This window comes from Scleropages formosus, chromosome 21, assembly GCF_900964775.1.
Source record: "Scleropages formosus chromosome 21, fSclFor1.1, whole genome shotgun sequence".
NCBI classification, from domain to species: domain Eukaryota; kingdom Metazoa; phylum Chordata; class Actinopteri; order Osteoglossiformes; family Osteoglossidae; genus Scleropages; species Scleropages formosus.
In genome coordinates, this window is record NC_041826.1 from 12,389,968 (window position 1) to 12,411,204 (window position 21,237).

The following is a 21,237-nucleotide window of genomic DNA, read 5'->3' on the forward strand; positions in this document are numbered from 1 at the left end:
TATGGTCCTAAAGCCGGCCTCCCCGCGACGCCGCCGAAAGCCGCTCCGTCCGAGAGCGCAGGCGGCCGAACACGCGCTTTCTTACGAATGAAATTCACAGATGCATTCATTGCACTTTGAAGGTAAGAAAGCGACAACGTTTTACCGTCCAGCTGTGACTTCGACACGCGTGTCTCCCGATCCTTTGGGGCGCGCGCGCGCCGGGGCGGGAGGCCGTGCTGCCGGTCCTAAAGCCCGCCATTTTGAGTTCCGCGAGCCGTAAGAGGGCCCTTGTTTTGCACTGAAAACGCAATTAGGTCCTTAATGGCGGAATGTTTTATTTCGAAAATATAACCGAAAATGCAGTGTACTCAACAGAGGAAAATAACTGTACTGCGAAATGTGGGGGGTTTTTTGTCCGAACTCTGGACTCGCCGGTGTGCTAATTGTCCCTGTGGTCCTAACGCCAGACATTTTGTGTGTTCGCGAACACGGAGCGTTCCGCTCGAGCGCGGCCACTCGGACCGTCCTCGCGCTCTTACTCTGGCAGCGTTCGAGCAGTTTTCCAACAAAGAGCAGTTTAAAACGCAACTTTCCAAACACACAAACGTTCTTATTCTCCAAGTCATCTCTGGCAAGCAATGATGAGTGGGACTGTGTTTTAACCGTAGCTTTTGTTGCATAATAATCCCGTGTACTTGGTGAAGACTACTCAAAAAAGGAGTGCTTCGTTTTCATCAGACTTGACAGTGACATTTACAATTGACCATCAGCTATGAAATGAACACTGGTCTCAGTGTGTGAATACAAACTGTAATAAATTAGACAACATCCCACCACAGTGATAATGACTAAACAAAGTAAGTTTTACCTTCCCTTTCTCATTATTTGGCATTTCTACAGCAGGATCTCCCTGAAGCAAAATGGCTTCTCCTCCAACAGACAGTCCGTCTGAAGAGCAACTGGCCGCGACCACAGCCTCAGAAACGGATGCATTGAAAGAGAAAGAGAGGAAGGTGGTTAAGGAACAACCTAAAAAACCGAGGGGCAAAGGTCGGCCCTTAAAGTATAAATGTCCTGTGTGTAAGGAGGCTTTCCCCAGCCCTTCGGCCCTACGCGCTCATAAGACATCGGCGCATGCGAAGGAGTGGAGCGTGCACGGCTGCGCTAAGTGCGACAAGACGTTTAAAAGCTCGGCGCAGCTTGCCAAACACCAGCGCAGCCATTCAGCCCAGCGACCCTTCCAGTGTCCCCAGTGCCACAAGGCTTACAAGACGCCAACGGAGCTGCGCAACCACTCTCGCTCCCACACAGGCGAGAAGCCCTTTGTGTGCACCGAGTGCGGCAAGGCCTTCATGCAAGCCATCTGTCTGCGCATCCACATGACGCAACATAGCGGCGAGCGGCCCCACTCCTGCCTGCACTGCTCGAAGAGTTATCCGACACTGTCCAAACTCAAGGTGCACCAGAGGTCCCACACAGGGGAGAAGCCCTACTTTTGTGGGGAGTGTGGCAAAAGTTTTGCTGACCCCTCCGTGTACCGCAAGCATCGGCGGAATCACCAGGGCCACCGTCCCTACTCGTGCAGCCAATGTGGCAAGACATACACAGAGTTGAAGGACCTGAAGAACCACGAGCGCTCACACACAGGCGAGAAGCCCTACTTGTGTTCTGACTGCGGAAAGGCCTTCTCCCGCTCATCCTCACTGGCCTGCCACCTGCGCATCCACTCGCAAAGCAAGCCGTACCAGTGCGAGCAGTGTGGCAAGGGCTTCACGCAACTCTCCTCCTATCAGTCACACTTGCGCACGCATTCCGGCGAGAAGCCCTTCCTGTGCCCGCAGTGCGGCAAGATGTTTTCCGATCCGTCCAGCTTCCGGCGCCACCAGAGGGCCCACTCGGGCTTCAAGCCGTATCCATGCGATAAGTGCACCAAGCGCTTCCGGCAGCCTGCGGACCTGGCTGTGCACCAGCGAGTTCACTCGGGCCAGCGGCCATACAAGTGCCAAAGCTGCGATAAGGCTTTTGTGGCGTCTTGGGACCTACGACGACACATGCTCGTCCACACTGGACAGCGGCCGTTCGCTTGTTCTGAGTGCGGCAAGTCTTTTGCTGAGCGCTCCAGCCTAAACAAGCACCGACGGGTGCACTCTGGTGAGCGTCCCTTCAAGTGTGGCCAGTGCTTTAAAGCGTTCGTTGTCTCCTCAAGCCTGCGCAAACACGAGCGGACTCACCTGGCAGAGCGGCCCGTGCAGCAGCATAGTGCTCCGCAAACGGCGCCGCAGCCCTTCTCCGTTTCCCTCTCGACCCCCACCACCCTGCCCCAGTTCTCATGTGCCCACTGTGATGTCACTTTCGGCACTTGGGAGGAAGTGCAGGCCCACGAGACCTTTCACTCCGTTGCACCTTCACCGTCGACCGGGGTTGCCCTCTCTGTGACTCAGCACACGCGTTCATCATGTCAGGCGGAATTTGCGCAGTTGTCCGAGCTACATGCACACGAGAGTATGCACCCCAAACCCCGCCCTCACGTCTGTGAAAGCTGCAGCAAAAGCTTCTTGAACAAAGCCGGTCTGCGCAAACACCAGCGCATCCACTCGGCATCTCGCCCCCACACGTGCCCGCACTGCGGCAAGGGCTTTCTTTTCGCAGCCTATCTCCGCAAACACTTGCACATCCATCGAGACTCCTTACATTCGCCGGCTCCGCCCCTCCCCCCCGTCGAACACATGCAGCCCTCTCCGGATGCAGGTTCCGCCCCCACGGCAGATGCTGGCGCCATCTCCCTGGCTGTTCCTGTGACCGTGTCGCTGTCCGCTTTCCAGAACGTGCCAGCTACCGTATTCATAGAGAAGTCTGATGCGCTCTGAGGCAACCTTAGAGCACGTAGTTGCACCTTGCTCAAACCTAAGTGTTTTAGTGCAGATTTTCCATGATTATTCTTTACTTAGACAATGCACAACTAGGATGTACATACAGATAGTGTATAAACATGTCTTCTACCAACAGACTTGTTCTGCCAGTGAAGCTTTTGCAGGATATCTTGGGATTTGAGAAAATGTAAATTCAACATTATTCCAAGGACTATAAAATAAATGATAAACTTTCCCATGTTCCTGTGAAGCTGACAGTTCAGAGGGCTCTCTGACAACTGGTGTCGGTTACGTACAATATCTGCCCTCCTTTGCTGACAATGTGTAGGACAGTTTGTACTGATGAGCTTCCATATGATGTCTTATTGAAAGTGTTTTTTTTCATTTAGTCTTGTAAAACCCACAGCATACCCTGGGGAATATTACTTCTGGGTATCTTATTCTTATTAAAGCTATGTTTTTCCAAATGTTTTATAAGTTGTACTAATTTAAAAACCTTTTTGACAGGCCAGATCTTGTAACTTGGCATGTTTAAAATTGTCAGGTTTATTGGTACCAGGCTTTATATAAGAAAACAAAAGCTGTCCAAACTACTGGGGCATGCTTTTGGTATTTTTAAAATATGGTGTGTTTTTAAATATAGGCTGAAATTAAATCAAGACTTATGTAATAAAAAGGTTGGGGATGTTTTCATGTCTCAGGTTCTTAGCTGTACTGCGGTAAAAATATGTGTAATGAGTAGTACTAACCTTTCATCTTCATCTACCATCAGCTAGCCTTTTCAGTTTTGTTTGAAAGAGAATAATGATGATCCAAGGCAGATCACTGTTCCTCATACCTTCCTGGGTTAAATATACTTGTTTATTAGAACTGGAACCTTTAACTGAGCTGATCCTGCAGTGAAATTTCATTATAAGGATTCTGGTAATTTTTAAACAAAGTGCTGGTTGACAATTTTCAATTTGCATTAGAATTGTAAAACAGTTAATGAGTAAGAACTTAGATTTTCTTAAACTGCAAAAAATACAGTTGGACAAGGCCCCTTTGTTAATCCTCAATTAAGGGTCTAGTCCACTGCATGTAGACTACATCCTGTGTACAGTAAGCTAACCTGGGTAAACTCCAGAGCAAAAGGAACTGGGCTCAGGGAAGCTGCTGTTGGCCTGCTGTTTCCTTTGCTGGAAGCAGCAGGCATTCCTGTGGGTGGTCTGTACCCCCTGCAGTCATCCTCCCCCTGGAAGCCATTGTTGTCCTCAATGTCTTTGGCGCAGCTGAACCATCTAGAAATAATACCTCTGTTTAACCCTGCAAGGATAGCACTAACACCACCTGAAAGTTTGCCCTTTAAGCTCAGTAGGCTACCCAAAATTCTATTTTGCTGCAGCTCCCCTCAAGGTCATTCCACCGACTGTCTTTGGCCTGCTTCACTCTCCACGGAAACACATACCTCCCACCACCCTTTTTGCAACAGCCACTCTTCCCCATCTTTACCGGCTCACCTTAGCAGTGTTCCACCAGGGAAAAGGTACAGGGCTCAGCCCTTAGTCTAGATCACCTGACTGATGAGAACACAGTTTGTGTGGCCATGATAGACATGGCTGTAAGGAGCTCAGGTGCCCTTCATGTTAGTTTTGGTACCACAGCTCTATCTTAGATCTGTATAAATTGTCTGTAGTGTTTTCGCTTGTGCATTCAAAACTTTGAGTCAGTACAAGATGTACATATTGATAATGCATCTGCTACACCCTCAATTAAAAATTTCATACTTGCAAAAGATCATCTAAGTTTTACAACATGTAAAGCAGATGCACCTACTTCCAAATCAGCTTATGTAAATTAAATCATTGCAAGTATAAACATACATGTAAAATAAAGACTGAATGAAGAAAAACGGCAAGCCTGATGTAATACAAGGAAAATGTAGTTTAGGGGCAAAGACTGCATATAAAGTGACGTATCTAATAGTTATTTCTCACAGTATCATTTAAGTCTGTCCCAATACAAACCCAGTCCACGCCACAGGAAAAACTGTTTTGCACACAAAAGTTCATACAAGCATTTAAAATGACAAATAATTAATACTATTAATTTATCAATCATCTCAGAGCAATAGGTTGTACATTAGTCAAGAATAATCAGGATTTCAAATTTAAGTAGTCATGTGATTTATTAGAGATATTAGTGCAGTAAGAAAATTCTTGGATACAATAAAAATCATTTATTTTAAAAACTCCATTCAAATATAAATTTATGGGTGTTTCTTGTACTGGTTTTACATAATACCTAAAGGAGTGAAAGTAAGTGTCAGTGCACTCCATTCTCACCCAGAAGTCCCCCCCTACAATTAGTCCATCTGGTCTTAGTCAAAGACCATAATATTTCTTACATAACGAGTGTAAGTCAAAAAGAATCTACAGTAATATTTTAATTTTCTATAAACATTTTTGAGAATACTTTTTGACTTTATCTCATAGTTTACTCCAGAAAAAATGTTTACGTCAGTTGAAATGTTTAAAAAAAAAAAAAAAATTTTAAAAGAGAACCGAGTCCAAACGAAGGCCTCGCAACTTCAGCAGAATACCAAAAAAGATCCACAAGAAAGAACTCAGTTTTTAACCATTAAAAATGGGGTTTTATGTAATCTATCAGCACAGAGGAAAACTGCAGGAACTATACAATTGGTTGTAAGACAGCAGGGGCTACGTGCAATTAAACAGGACCGTGGTTTTGCACATACTTTGTCCTAAACTGTAACTTACTTAGGGCAATATAAATTAGATGAGTAGTTATACAATTTTCAGAACAACAACCACTGGCAAAAATTTACAGGTGCTTTTACGACTCCAAAACCACACTGTAAATATAACTACCAGAGTTTAAAAAAAAAAAGAATCCAATTATGGTTAATTTGCTTTTAAAAAAAAAAAAAAAAAAAAAAACCCACACACACTGGCAAAGGTCACTAGCTGAACCATAACTCTAAATGATCAAATTATCATTGAAGTAGGTTCACTTCCTTCTGTGATTACCAAGGACCATGTATGAAAGGATAGTCAACAATTGTCATGATAATTTCTGACATTTACAAGTATACAATGAGGCACAGGTGGAAGTGGGTGTTATGTGCACATATACTGTGGCTGTACATAGCGAAGGAGGCCTGGGGTCAACGGCGTGTTACCAAGGCTGCAGCTCTCTCCCTCGGCAAGGCCTAGTAATGGACGAAGGCACGAATGTCTGGAAAAGGAAGGTGGACAGTGGAATACAAGACAAGGACTAAGAAATGTGCTGTGAAGTCATTAGTTTTGGCCTTTCTCTCATGTTTTCTAAACCCAACTGCTGGGTTGTGATGTTTCAGTTGAAGATTCTACAGAGTGGTCCAAATACTTTGGTTATGACTGTCCTGCATTTGTGTCTATAATCTGTAGCACCCAAGTGTTGATGAAACATTTGAAAATGTCTTTATACAGAAATAACCTGTGCACCTGGTAAATGCAGCTAAAGAGGATATTGGGGGGGGGGTGGTTCGTTCAAATGTTCACATTACTATCAGAAATATAATAAAAGCTACGAGTGTATATCTGTTTGTGATGTCAGAACATGGATACACTGTTGTACATGTGTCACTTCTGGAAGCAAAGGGTGAACTCACATCTCAACCGAGGGAGAACGCTAGAGCAATCGCCAAAATGATCACAAGAATGACACAGCACAGTGCTATCCACAGCTTCTTCTGGAAGGAGGAGAGAGACATAGGTCAGTTCTCAGAGCCTCTCTAAGCAATCACTCACACTCCACGATCAGTCCAGACCTTGTAAGCTTTCCGCTGGTTCACGACTGCTTCCCCCGTTTCTGCTACAGCTTTTTCCACGTAGTCAGATGAATGCAAAATATTCGCTTCGATGCGGTCTACCATTTCCCCCTAGAGACAGCATAATTCATGTTTAAAGGACACTCATATGACGACAAAATAACATTCAACTGTTTAAAAATCTACCAGGTCCTAAGCTCACGTATTGGCCACACACACGTCCTCACCTGTGCTTCCACCTCCATTGCAAGGTACTGGAACATATCGTGAAGGTCTCTGATGCTCCTCTCCAGCTTAAGAATTTCATCATGCCTTGACTCTATTTCATTCAAGGCCTGCTTGGTCGCTTTGGCATCAATCAGAATCTGAATGTGTGGGAGAGAACAACGTTTCAGGGCAATTTTGAACACAGATTCCAAAGCACTGCGAGTGCACATTTTACCATTACTACTTACTTTTAGTTGCACTTACATTCTGCGTAAAGACATCTGTCTGTCCGCTCTCCAGCATTCTGTCCAGCTCCTCGTCAGTGACGTTGCTTCCCGCTGACAGGAAGAGAGGCACCTAAATTAAAGTTGCTTTGAGAGCCCATACAGCAGCTACAACAAGCACAGTAAAGAGAAAATCCCAGACACCATCATCAGTGCTGGAAAGGAGATGGAGAGCTCAGCTGGAGGAAGGAGGTTGTCCTGAAGCAGACACTTGTGTACCACACAATGAACCGCAAGCTCTCAAACTGTTTCTTTGTGACAGAACAACCAGATACACGGTCTCATGGGAACAGTGTCACTGTTCATCTTTCGCTTCGAAAACAGACTCACTTATTTTCAGCTGCCTCTGTATCCTTTCCACATTTCGATCTCGGTATTGAGCCTGTATAGTGTTACACCGCCCCATGAGCTCCACAAACTTCCGAGACAAGACTCCATGCTGGAGGACAGGGACAGGAGCAAGAGGATCAGTATTAAACTCTCTGAAACCATAAAGCACAAAAGTACTTATTTAAAAACCTCAGTTAAGCAGCAATACAGGAGTTGCCTAAAAATCAAATCATCTACCTGGGTTCTCTGCATCCTTAACTTTATAGGAACATACTTCCCATCCTCAGCTTCCTCTTTTTTTGGTTCAATACCTGTGAAAAAAGATTTGTTGTATTCAGCAAGGAAATGGTGAGGGTACTGGTACAATGTACCACGGAGTTACCAACATACTGTATGTACTGTACAACATGACAGGCTGAAGGGCAGTGAGAGGACAAAACAGTGATGAGGAAGAGCAAAGAAACTCAAGTCACTGTGGACATACATCACAGCAAACACTCACTCTTCAGTTTTTTCTGGATTTGACTCGCTGTCATTTTGATCTCATCCCTGAGGACCTGAAGTTCCTTCTTCATACCTTCACCGAAGAGATCCAGAAGACAGTCAAAAATATGAGTGCGCATGACTATTACCACATACATTACATCTCACCTATATCACCTGTTCAAAACCTGAGGACTCATTTGCAACTCTTTACAAGAGCATTAGACTAGCATGACTGGCATCCAATTTCATAGAAATGAACAAATACAATTACTTTACTCTGAAAAATTGCACTCTTCCTTTGCACAATGCAGACTCATGGACTTACAATCCCATGTAATACCCTATAAGTCACAAAACTTATAAGAGTCAACTATGAGCTCACACTTATGAGACAGGCCTTAAGAGAACAGATATTTCAGCTAAAAAGTATGAACTGACTGCACAAGGTGAGCAGACCCCATTAAAGAAATTGAAAAAGCAAAAGGAAAGCCTTACCTATCAATTTGGAATTTGAAGTGACAAAATGCATAGAATTCTCTTGAAAAGCAATACCATTACAAATTACTCTGTACAATTTGATTTCTTGTTTTTTGCAAATACCACTTCACAAATAACTGAGCAGACAAGGGTCCAAGTATGGTCTCCTAAGGAAGTATAATTAGTTGTCATCAATATCATTATTATTCAAAGCAATTGTGTGATCATATTCAGCTGCAGAGCTTTTCCATCAAGATGGTCATGGACTCTAAGTATATGAGAGCACTATGTCCATTCCTAATGCTTTGAAAAGTACAATACAAATCATGTACAACCCCAATTCCAAAAAAGCCGGGACAGTATGGAAGATGCTAATAAAAACAAAAAGGAGTGATTTTCCAATTTACTTTGACTTGCATTCAGACAAAAACCAATGTAAAGACAAGGTATTTGTTTTCTTTACTTAATCAACTGCATTGTTTTTTGAACATATGTTTATTCTGAAACTGATGCCTGCAACACATTCCAAGAAAGTTGTAGTAGAAAGTAGTTGTAGTAGTGGGGTAGTTTAGGACTAATAATGTGACAAGTTGAAATAAGGTGATGTTTAACAGGTGAGGCAATCGTGTTACTGTATACCTGTACAAGGAGCCTCCAAAAAAGGCCTAGTCCTTCAAGAGCAAGGATGGGTTGAGCTTCACCAATTTGCCAACAGATGCATCAGTGAATAATCCAGCACTTTAAGAACAACTTTCACCAAAGACAAAGTGGTAGGATTTTAGGCACTTCACCCTCTACAGTATACAATATAACAAAAAGATTCAAGGAATTCGGTCAAATCTGGGTGCAAAGGCAAGGCCGTAAACCACTTATGAACAGCCATCGTGTTCTCTAGGCCAAAGAGGAAAAGAACCATCCAAGTTGTTAGCATCTGGTCCAAAAGCCAGTGTCTGTCATGGTATGGGTAACTTGCACATCTGTGAAGGCACCATTAATGCAGAAAGACATGTACAAATTTTGGAGCAATATATGCTGCCATCCAGATGCTGTCTTTTCCAGGGATGTCCCTGCATTTTTCAGCAGGACGACGCCAAACCGCATGGCTGTGTAAGCAAAGAGCGTGGGTACTACATTGGTCTGCCTGCAGTGCTGACCCGTCTACCATTGAGAATGTGTGGTGCATTATGAAGTGCAAAATATGGCAATGAACGCCCTATGCAATTGCTCAGTTGAAGACCTGCATAATGGACGAATTGGGGAAAATTCCACTTACTAAACTTACTTCAACTGGTGTCTTCAGTGGCCAAATGCTTAAGTGTTACTAAAACACAAGGTGATGTTACACAGTGGTAAACACTGGACTGTCCCAACTTTTTTGGAACATGTCACAGGCATCAATTTCACTTTTTGTTATTAGCATTTTCCATACTTTCCCAACTTATTTGGAATTGGGGATGTACCATGCATGGGCATCCCAGTCACCAAATCTCAACCAAAGTGATTTCTCCCCCCCATAGAAGAACCTTCCTAAATAGTACTACAGCGGGGATTCAAACCAGGTACCCTCAGGTTACAAGACAATGGCTCTAAGGATTACTGTTTTTATCTGCTGTTGCAATGCTACCTGCTGCATTTGTAGAAGACTCTGGAGCAAGGTCTGATGGAGCATTTTCCCCCCCCATTATCCAAAATGACAAACCATGGAAGGATGGCACTGAATTCCTTCAACATGGTGCCAACTAGGAGTCGATTCTCCTGATCCTTTGTCCAGTGTTCTGTATCACTTGTGTGAAAAGAGCACTCCATAAAAATAAACTCAAATCAATTTGAATAGAATATAGTTACTGCCAAGGTGTGGCCCATCTGCTCTGCTTGCATGTGGTTGTCCAACACCCAGTTGAGGAGTTATATCATTTTGGACACAATTTTGTCTGAATGTAATACAGTAACACACACACACACACACACACACACACACTGAACTGCTTGTCCCATACAGGGTCACAGAGCCCAACCCGGCAACACAGGGCGAAAGGCTGGAGGGGGAGAGGACACACCCAGGATGGGATGCCAATCCATCGCAAGACACCCCACATGGGACTTGAACCCCAGACCCACCGGAGAGCAGGACCCGGTCCAACCCACTGAGCCACCGCACCCCCCTAATACAGTAACAGTTTGGCATATACTTCAAATTAGTACAAGTTTTTGTCTCAAGAATTCTGAGCCATTTCCCAACTCAGATTGGGAATCTTGTGTGTTCCTCTTGACACATTTTGTTCATATGAAGCCAGTACAAATTAGCTCCAGGAAGAAATCAGTGTCTTCTATACATCAATCTTATGGGTCATTCAATCGTCATCTCTTACTCAAAATTCTGATCGTCTCCCACACTCAAGACATACTGTGGACACAAGACCTGCATAATGGATGACCGTGGGGCAGCACAGTGGCACGGGGAGTAGTGCTTCTGTCTCAACACCTCAGTGGTGCAAGAGGACGTGGGTTCAATCCCCGCTCAGTCCGTGTTGAGTTTGCATATTCCCTGTGTCTGCATGGGTTTCCTCCAGGTGCTCCAGTTTCCTCCCACAGTCCAAAGACATGTGGTTCAGGTTCCCCCATAGTGTGTGTGACAGAGAGAGTGTGTTCCACTGATGTATGGATGAGTAAGCCATTATTGTAAGTAGAGTATCTAGTAATGTAAGTCACCTTCGTGAATAAGGTATGTGGGCTGACAACACTACAGTGTCCACTGGAATTTACTTTGGATAAAAGCATCTGCTAAATAAATAAATGTAAGACATGTCCATTGCTCTCCACCCACCACAATTTCTGCTCCCAGTCTGTTTCCCAAGGCTTGTCACTGATTGCCTTTCCCATCTGTGAGTCCACCTTGCTACATGCACCTTGGAGCTCCCTGGCTACCATTACAGACACCCCTTTTCTCAGATATCTCTGCTTTTAACTTTTAGAATATCAACATATTTCACCATCACAAGTTACTAAACCTTTCTCAAGGATTACTATATAATGTAAATAAAAATAACCATGTCAGAAATGTTTCCTTACACTATAATAAAAGAAAGACTAAGTGACATTCATACCTGCAGGCAGCAAGGTATACTGAAATATTCACCGTATAAGTATTCACAACAAACTCTACACAACTCCTGGAAATTAAATAAACATATAACATATATTACAAAAATACATATTTTACAGCTGCTAAACTGGGTCTGAACTGATCACTCAGCCTTACTCCAACTTGCCCCCAAAATCCCCTCTGCACTGTAATCCCACCTGCCCCATTAATAATGATGGAAATTGTTACAAGAGGAGCAGAGTGACTGATCAGCAGCAAATTACATTTACCCCCAATAAGAAGGATTTGGGAGAATCGACAGTGGATTCAAGGGAGGGCAGTTTCTATCATTTCATGCTACTAATATTTGAAAGTAGGAATACATCAGCAAGTATGCATGTATAACACTATTCTTAAATCTGATCAACTATTAATATTAATGAAAAGCAAAAACAACAGCTCAACAATGGTTACAAACCATCTTCAGGCAGCGCAACGCCCAGCACAGTTTTTTGTTTATTCTCCAGATCAGACACTTTCTTTCTAAGAGTGTCTAATCCCTCCTGAATGTCTTGTACCTGAGAAAGTGACAAAGAAGAGAGGGTGACAAGTTAACCATTCTGCTGAGGTGGTTACTGACAGGCAATAAAATACATTTCTGAAAAATCATTATGAATTTGTTTTTTTTCCCAGCCATCTACCAAACTTGTCTAACCATAAAGCTAATTTTTAAGGTTTTCTGAAGACAAAATTGGCAAAATAGTTTGTTTCATGTGTCTGGAATAGTCGTCAGCTCACATATACAGCATCTCACCTTTGCGCAGCAAGATAATACAGCAAATTTTGTGGTTTACAATAAAATTACAGTACATATTGTATAAAGACAGACATCAATCTATTATTTTTAGAAATACCATTAAAACAAGGCACAGAGGTCTGTCACTGTAGATACAGTAAGAAACGCACTGGGTCCTCAACGTACGAACACTACTACAAATTCACACAGAGTGCCGACTGTTTCACCCAATAAACATGCTTCATCCCCCATGCTGTTATTGATCACTGACAATGACAAACACCAGACAGGAGCTGTAAAATTATTTAAGAACCAAGTTAAACCATGTGGGTCCCAGGTGCTTTACTGACACCTAGTGGATGATCATGGCTTTGCAATTTTTGAAAATTAAAAATAAAAATTCTCAACTCAAATGTAACACAAGGACCGAGTGTATTCTCAATCCCACTTTGTTTAATTTTTTGATGCGTTAGGTTGTTCAAATAGCATTGCAGAAAAGGCCTAAATGTAGCAAACAGCTTGAGGATGCATGAATTGCATTACAATTACATTTATTCATTTAGCAGATTCTTTTCTCCAAAGCGGCATACATCTCATAGAAAATACAGTTTATGCATTACATTAGGAGAAAAGAGTCATACACCTGCAGATATCTAAGTTTTTCACCATATGCACCAATATTCATCAAACAAGGAGCTGCATAAACCTTAACCAGAATATTGCAGATTCCTCATCACCTTCGTAGTTTTTTTTTTTTTTTTTTTTTTAAATATACAAATAAACATTTACGTTACGTTGCAGGAGTGGTTCTGTAAGGAATTGAGCCGGGCACGATCATGAACATTTATACTTTGTATGAACTTGAGAGATCATGGACGAAGTTAGTCCGAAAGAGATGAGTTTTAAGACCCTTGTTAAATGTGGACAAAGATTCAGCAGTTCTGAGCGAGAGGAGGAGGTCATTCCACCACAATGGAGCCAGAACCAAAAACCTCTGTGCTTTGCCTTTTGTGTGTGTGACCACCCAGCGGGCAGATGTGGAAGAGCATAGCAATCTGGTTGGCAGGTAGAGAAAGATCAAGTCTTGTAGATAGCTGGGAGCAGTTTTATTGATGCAATTAAATGTTTCTACTGTAATCTGTAGAGTGTAACTTATTTGTCACTCCTTTACACTATAGTCAAGATATATTCTGGAATGCATTAATATTCAAGTCAGTGTATGACATCCGACATCCTGATCTACACTTAGTGGATTAAAACGCAGTCATTGAGTTACAACTGTTTGTGTTGCCAATTAATCAGCATCATCTCTCTCTCTCTCTCTCACACACACACACACACACACACACACACACACACACACACACACAGTGCTGTGACCCTGCAGTCCTTGCAACACTATGATGGATGGAGAAACTCATGAGATTAACAACATTCCTGATCTAGTCAAGTCACTCCTGTGGACGACGTTCACACATCGTGGGTCGAATGCAATTGGACACAGGCATATCCATTCACCCAAGCAAAGAAGTGGAATGATTTAAGATAAAGAACAAATGCGACAGAAAGGGTAAGCTAATGGGCAGACAGAGCAGCTCCAAACAATGCAGAAACCTCAGAGGTGTGTAAAGAACCACGATCAACATTAAAGGAACACTGCATTTATCTATGGCAGTCATTTTAAAGGCCCGAGGGTTTTCCCTGAACACTTGATTGTACAGCGTCTGGCTTTCACCTCCTCGAGATTGATGCACTGTGATTTACCATAAACCACTATAAACAGGGCTGCAAAAGAAAAGTATTGGCAATCAATCTGGCAAACACATGATGGGACTTCAGTTACTGTCCACACATGTAAAACAGGCTAGTACTTACTATGGTTTTGCCAACGGTTGACGCCAAACACCACAAATCATATCTGAGCCCTCTCTCGGTTTCGGACCTGTAGCCCTGCAGTAATCCACACTTTAGTGCCGAGGTAGGCAGCGAGTTGAAAAACATGTTTTGTGCACAGTGTTTGTTTACTGCATGCCACTAGAGCCCAATTCACAAAGCTGTCAGTGCTTACTTTGAGCAACTTTACTGTGCTTCACATCCAGATTTAGAAACATTTAATTACATTCATAAAGCAGATGCTCTTCTCCAGAGTGACACACACACACACACACACACACACACACTTCACAAGGGGCAAACAGCTGTAGGTGCATCTTTGCCAATTCACATCACACCAGCAGCTGCCTACAGAACTGAGTGTGTGGGAAATGTGAAGGTGAAAGAACTGGAATGGTGTCAATGTAAGGACCCTCTTAGGAGATCAGAGACATGTGTACTGCATTTTGAAACCCATCTGGAAAAATGTGAAAACACAAATAAAAAAAATAAATGATTGTTATATTCACAACTAGATCAATCCTAAGAGTCACTAACAGAATTTTAGCTCATCTCATTTAATTAGTAAAATATAAAACACAAACATTCATTCTAACCTACACATCCAGATGTTCATAATCAGTGCAATCCTCACTAGGCAGTGTCCGTGCTCTCACTCTTGATAAAAACAATATCGTTTAAAGTGGACTAATGTAAGTCTTCATAAAGTGCACTACATATGGTGTAAAAATATAATATACAACTATGTCTACTGAGTATGACTAATGCTGTGATAGAGCAAGTTTACCATCAAAGGCACAGCCCTCAAAGACAGTGGAAAAACATTGTGAGCAGAGCTGGCACAGCTACATTTCTGCTATAACAGAAAATCATCATCATCTAGAAAGAATGTAAAGGCTAATATTTTGCTGAAAAGTGTGAAAACATGTCTCATCTGCAGAGGAAGTAGTAGATTAGTTTAATGTCAAATGATGAACCGTGAAAACATTTGATGTGTTAGTTTAAGACCTAAAAAGACCTTCCAGTGGAACTCGTAGTGGCTCGTGAATCTGCTCGTACCCTTTGGAAGAACGCCTCTTTGTCCTCCTTTCCATCCTTCCCTGATGTCCTCGTAGCATCTGACCTGCTCATGAGAGCTTTGCCCTCCTCATCCTCGTCCGAGCTCTCCACAGCCTACGGAGGGGAAACGTTGAGAGCAAGACAAAAAAATAAGACAAGTCATCACTGAGGAACATAAGAAAAGTGCAGAACTTATTTTTCTTGAGCTGACATTTAAATTTTCCTTGACTGGAGCAAAGGTCGAATGGCTCCTTTCGGCAAAAGTGTGTGTAACTACGTGTAAAAATCCACTCATCTGATGGTTTGTCATGTCCCAGTGAAGTGTGTTTCTGACTTTGAGCATTTGCAAAAAATAAATGCGCAGACAGAAAAAGGACAATAATTCCTGTGGAGCATAAGGCCACGCTTTGGAAGACATCTGCTGCTTTTTAATCATGTTTCCTTATTTAACATTGCCAAAGTCACTGTGAACATGGCATCACTTTGTGTTACCTCCCCCCAAGTTAAGTGGCCTGACAGAGCTGTGTGTGAAAGGGGAGCACAGCACACAGTCTTGGGTAGAGTGTTAAAACAGGAAACCCTCTTAAGATAAAAGCACTGTATCAAAGGTGACATTACACGAACGTTGCTAGTCAGTCGAAAAAGACAACCGCACATGGCTCACAGTGTCTCATCGAGCAGCATTCCTAAATGGTGCCTGTAGGTACTCAATACTCAGGCGCATGGGTAATAGATATACTAGATATTTTTGGAATTGGTAGCATATTATCATGGGTGATTATCACGGGTCACGGCAATCTAGAGTCTATCCAGGAAGCAGAGGGAGTAAGACAGGGCACAGCCTGCATGGAGACAATGTGACAATTCAGCTTAAGGGCATTCATAATGTTAAGAAACCGTTGTTCATGAGATCACTGCATGTGGAGACTGCTACCACAGGTGCTCTGAACACTTAAAGCCTTATTACTATTGTCATCAGGCAGTATTTACACTGGTGTGATGGTATTCACATTATTAAAGCATTTACAGCTTGTTTTTCCTAAGTTAGCATTAAGGGGCAGCAAGATCCAAGTTCAAACCCCATTTGTGCTGAACACGACAGTAACTAAATTGATACAGTAAAAATTCCCCAGCTGTACAAACAAGTATAAAATTCAGTGCAGCATAACATCGTAAGACAACTTTGCAGCAGCATCAGTTTAAGGAACTAAGAGTAGTAATAAGAGTACAGAATCCGCTGTGATTTATACTGACCTACACTGACAGGTCAGATTGTCAACCTGATAGAGAGGAAGCAGGAAGTCGGTACAGCCAGTGCCAAAGTAACGTCAAGTGCAGTCTGACAGCAGGCTTCCTGGACCGTGTCATCTTTAGACCACTGACACACACTCAAAAGCCCTAGCAGCAAGACTTTTTGGTGGCTTAATCACTTTTGCCTCAACTCGACATAGCATTACAGCTCGGCATGTGCACCGCTCACACAGGTACATTAACTGACCAATGCTTCCATAAACATGTGCAGCAGTCCTCATCTTGCCACTGCTCAGAGACACACCACAACATCCCAAAGCTCAGCTAACATCTTACAGTGCCGTGCTGACAAAACCAGGACACCGCAACCTTTAAGTGCACTCTTACAGAGGGCCTTCCTCATGTGTGAGGGCACTTGACCTGGAGCACTGGACACAAAACCTGGACACGTGTACTGTCGTGGACACAAAAGAGTATCGTGGCCTGAGGTCACAGAATACTTTCCAACAGTTCGGTATATGTGGGACCAGCATGTCTGTTCTGTGCCGAGTTACAGTAACAGGGGAAAGGGAACCACCAGCCCTGACCATGTGCAGCGCACTGTGCAAAAGCCTTCCTCGTACGAACCCATGTGGCAAGACACCACCAACCCACACAAAAAGAGTCTAACAGCAGGTGGACACTGAAGTACTTTGGTCCAAAACCCAGAGCCCAAGAGCTGTGAGGCACCAGCACTACACACTGCATATTAGTACTGAGACACAGGCAGACACGGTCATCACTTTACTTATTCGGACGGAACTCACAGCACATATTTGTTTCAACACACACACAAACACAGCTGCGACCAGAAAACTGTTCAGCTCATACCGTTAGTAAGTCCAGTCTCTCCTACCCTTAAAATTTTATTAATTTTCACTTGATTCTAACAGATTTATTCACTAGTTAAATATGTGGCTATAATAAATTTTAAAACCTCTGTAAGACTTAATTGTATCACTTTCCCTATTTCAATTATACATTAAAATGAATACTAAATTAAAATTACTGGAAATAAAAATGGAATCAAATGTTTATCACCTCTCTCCACATTGATCTCCATGGCAACAGCAAAACTCTTCTTACTGGAATTGTTACAAACAGCAAGGCTCAGGAACACTAAACGCAAACGGTAAACACTGTGGAGACAGGAATCGAGGCAGTTTCACACCGCGGGGCTTTGAGGCAATTGGCTCAACACACGTTGCCTTCACTCCAAAACATCTTTAGAACACGGATAAGTGAAATGTGCACATGGGAGGGCAGGGGGAGGTGATTCCTGATTTGAAAATTCTTATCTTGCACATAAATTCATGGAACCAAAATGTTGATGCAGCACATGACCCAGGAAAATAGAACTAAAACATCTAATCACCCAAAATGCCAAGCTCACCAATCACATTTGTTTATCACTTTATGCCAGGAATACACACATCATACACATATATACATACACATACATAAGGATCAATTGTGTGTGAGTAGTAGAATCAAGTCAGTCTGAAACCGCTTGTCCCGAACGGGGTCACGGCGAGCCGGAGCCTAACCCAGCAACACAGGGTGCAAGGCTGAAGGGGGGAGGGGGACGACACCCGGGATGGGATGCTAGTCCGCCGCAAGGCACCCCAAGCGGGACTTGAACCCCAGACCCGCCAGGGAGCAGGACCCAGTCAAGCTCGCAGCGCCACTGCGCCTCTCCTTCATGTACTTCAAATAAGTAAAATTTGGAAAAATAGAGACTTCAATTAAAACTAAACACAACCTTGAGGAGAAATGAATAAATGTAAATGTGTACTGTATCCATTTAGCCGACACTTTTCTCTGAAGTGATTTACGATGTTAAGGTAGTTACAATTATTTACCCAGTTATAGAGCTAGGTAATTTTACTGGAACGATTTTAGAGTAAGTACCTTGCTTAATGGTACGACAGTTGCAGGTGGGATTTGAACCTGCAACCTGTGGGTTCAAAGCGAGTAGCTCTAACCACTACGCTAGCAGTTGCTCCCACATAATACAAATTTCGCCGAGGCTGCCACTGCAGTGGCACCAAACCTAAGGCGTCTTTGGATTGCGTGAGGAAAGCAACGTAACAACATAAAAGCAGACACAGGAAAACATGCGAACTCCGCACAGACTGAGCAGGGACTCAAAGTCGCGTCCCCTCGCAGCATTCAGGCGCTGTGAGACAGGAGCGCCTATCCGCTCTGCCACCACGTCCACCTGAGCAGCACAGCCCTTTGTGTTCCCAGGATAGGCCCCAGACCACCACAACCCTCACACAGAGACACTGACCAGCCTGGAGTCCATGGTACAAATGTAAGAGTGGCAGAATAAAACGAGGCGAGATCACAGCACACGTCCAACACCCACCGCGCCGGCCAGGACATCACGGGGTCCAGTCCTTGTCCTGGGGCCCAAACAAATTCATAATCATATTCCATCATGTCTGGAGAAAGCAGCTGAACTGCACTGTCTGTCACTGTGTCACTGACACACACAGCCCGCCTCCCACGCAGCAGTGTCACCGGGGCCACGAGGGTCCCGTTAGTGCTGCAGAAGCTCACGGGTGAGCATTTCCCGCGGCCGCGTTCCACTCTTTCTTTTGTTTGTCTGTCAGTGATTTTGTTTATAACCCGTTTGCTTGTTTGTTTATCTGCCAGTCACTCGGTGACGGAATGAATCGCTCTTGCCGCGGTTTCCAAGCCGCGTCGCTGAGCGGCGCGCGCGACACGACAGAGTCAGTAGGGCGAAGCGACTGACTCACTCACTCACTCGGTCTGACTCCAAACTCACGTTGCCCAGTTCTTTCGTTCGATCCCGCATTTTCAGTGAATCCCCGGTCGGCGCTTAAAACAATGGATAATGCCGAGGAGCCGCTGAAAAGCAAACTGAAACTTTCGGAACTAAAACTTGCGCAAGTTCCACAAAGTCACTCGGTGGACGAGGCGCCCGTCTCTGCAGCGCTCTTATTCTCCTTCTGCTCCCGCCAGGCGGCGGAACCAAGCAGCTGTAGCAGCATCAGTAGCACAGCGCCACCTGCCGCCCTGGAGGAAGCGCGGCCGCAACGCGGCTACGTACGGCGTCCCCTCGGCGGGCCAGTCAGCTGTGCGCTCATGTTTCCTTACAGCCTGCTGAAAAATATCCACTATCTGCTGGTAGAAATTGTACTGGGAAGTGGGAAACCATGTGGAAATGTTTAAGCAGTGCCATGTCCGACCTTAAATGTTATTAGTTGCTTTTTACACAAGAATGTACAAGTGAGGAGAAAATATGTGATATGCATTTCACATCTCAAGAAGTATAATAATACAGTATTTTATTTTGCAGCCATAATCACTGATGCATGATGATTTGGGGATAGTGTGGACAGTGCAGTAGTTGTAAAGAGCGAACCGCACGGAAACACGGCTATTATTCACTGTATCATTTCCTCTTTATACACAGCAGCTTGATTTTGTATTGTGTCAACTCAAAGTAGGTACCTTGCTCGAGGCTATTGTAGCAGCGGGTCGGACTGGAACCTGCAACCGCTGAGTCCAGAGGGAGAAGCTCTAACCACTGCGGTACCTGCTGCCCGCCTGCTTAATTGCACCTGTATTGCAATTGGGACATTTGAACACACAAAGAGGTCATGTAGATGGTTTTTTCAAGGAAACCATGGTGCTCCTTGTTTATTTGTTCGATTTCGTAAAGTAGCTATGAAGTAATGAGATTTTTTAATCCTAAAAGCCGTACTAATTGATTTTGAAACTGGCAGCATATCAGTGCGTACGTTTTTTCATTATTATTTTTTAATAAGGACTGTGCCAATGGACCATCACCTTGGGTGGTGGTGGGGCTGGTGGTGTCCTAGTGACCCTCAGAGCTCCTGGGGGGGGGGTCTCCCTGGTGAACAGTTCTAGATCTTTTATTGGAGTTCAAAAAGTATTTGTTTAAAGACACGTATTATTTTAAGAGTTTGTTACGTTTTCGGGTGTAATATACCCTGGCTCATCATGTCACAAATGGTGACATTGCAAAATTTCTATGACATGAACATTTTCCGGTTTATTTATTGATTTACACTTGTGTTCTCTTGACTGTTCTACACCGATGAAGACAAATTTCAACCACTACGTGAAACAATAAAAGTTCAGTAGTACAGAAGTCTCTAGATTCACTCACGAGTTAGGTTGTGCAAGAACCTAATAAATTAGATAAAAAATTGCTGTGGCTTTATTGGAACCTGAACCGTATTAGGCCTTTGTAACAGAAAAGCAGAGGGACCCTCAGCAAGCAGATTACACACACACTTTCCAAACCACTTGTCCCATACAGGGTCGCAGGGAACTGGAGCCTACCCAGCAACACAGGGCGCAAGGCCGGAGGGGGAGAGGACACACCCAGGACAGGATGCCAGTCCATTGCCAGGCACCCCAAGCAGGACTTGAACCCCACACCTACTAGAGAGCAGGACCCAGTCCAACCCACTGTGCCACCGCACCCCTCAGCAAGCAGAGTCTGAGGGTAAAGTCACCTTGAAACTTTTCAGTCTCCAGTTCAGTGCCTCTTTCATTTCACACTTAATACTGTACTACTACTACTACTACTAGTAGTAATAATAATAATAATAATAATAATAATAATAATAATAATAATAAACCGAAACCGGTTTCTGCAGCTGGGTTTG

At 43.7% G+C, this 21,237-nt stretch overlaps 2 protein-coding genes across 6 annotated transcripts; one reads left to right on the plus strand and one right to left on the minus strand.

Annotated features, from left to right (window-relative positions):
• Window positions 1-3,533, plus strand: znf668 (zinc finger protein 668). The gene is made up of 2 exons (XM_018726141.2): window positions 1-122; window positions 883-3,533. The coding sequence occupies exon 2, from the start codon at window positions 903-905 to the stop codon at window positions 2,847-2,849; it is 1,947 nt and encodes a 648-aa protein (XP_018581657.1). The 5' UTR covers window positions 1-122; window positions 883-902; the 3' UTR covers window positions 2,850-3,533.
• Window positions 3,534-5,768: 2,235 nt separating this feature from the next.
• stx4 (syntaxin 4) lies at window positions 5,769-19,561 on the minus strand. 5 transcript variants are annotated; one of them, XM_018726361.2, is made up of 11 exons: window positions 19,362-19,561; window positions 15,278-15,391; window positions 12,008-12,107; window positions 7,987-8,061; window positions 7,722-7,795; window positions 7,485-7,593; window positions 7,135-7,208; window positions 6,891-7,028; window positions 6,664-6,774; window positions 6,505-6,585; window positions 5,769-6,089 (listed from the first exon to the last, which is right to left on the minus strand). In XM_018726361.2, exons 1-10 carry the CDS (start codon window positions 19,389-19,391, stop codon window positions 6,508-6,510), a joined length of 903 nt encoding a protein of 300 aa, XP_018581877.1. In that variant the 5' UTR covers window positions 19,392-19,561; the 3' UTR covers window positions 5,769-6,089; window positions 6,505-6,507. The 5 variants fall into 5 exon arrangements, with proteins under 5 accessions (XP_018581877.1, XP_018581876.1, XP_018581879.1 ...); XM_018726360.2 differs by having other exon boundaries at window positions 19,341-19,561; XM_018726363.2 differs by having other exon boundaries at window positions 19,337-19,561.
• Between the last annotated feature and the right edge of the window lie 1,676 nt (window positions 19,562-21,237).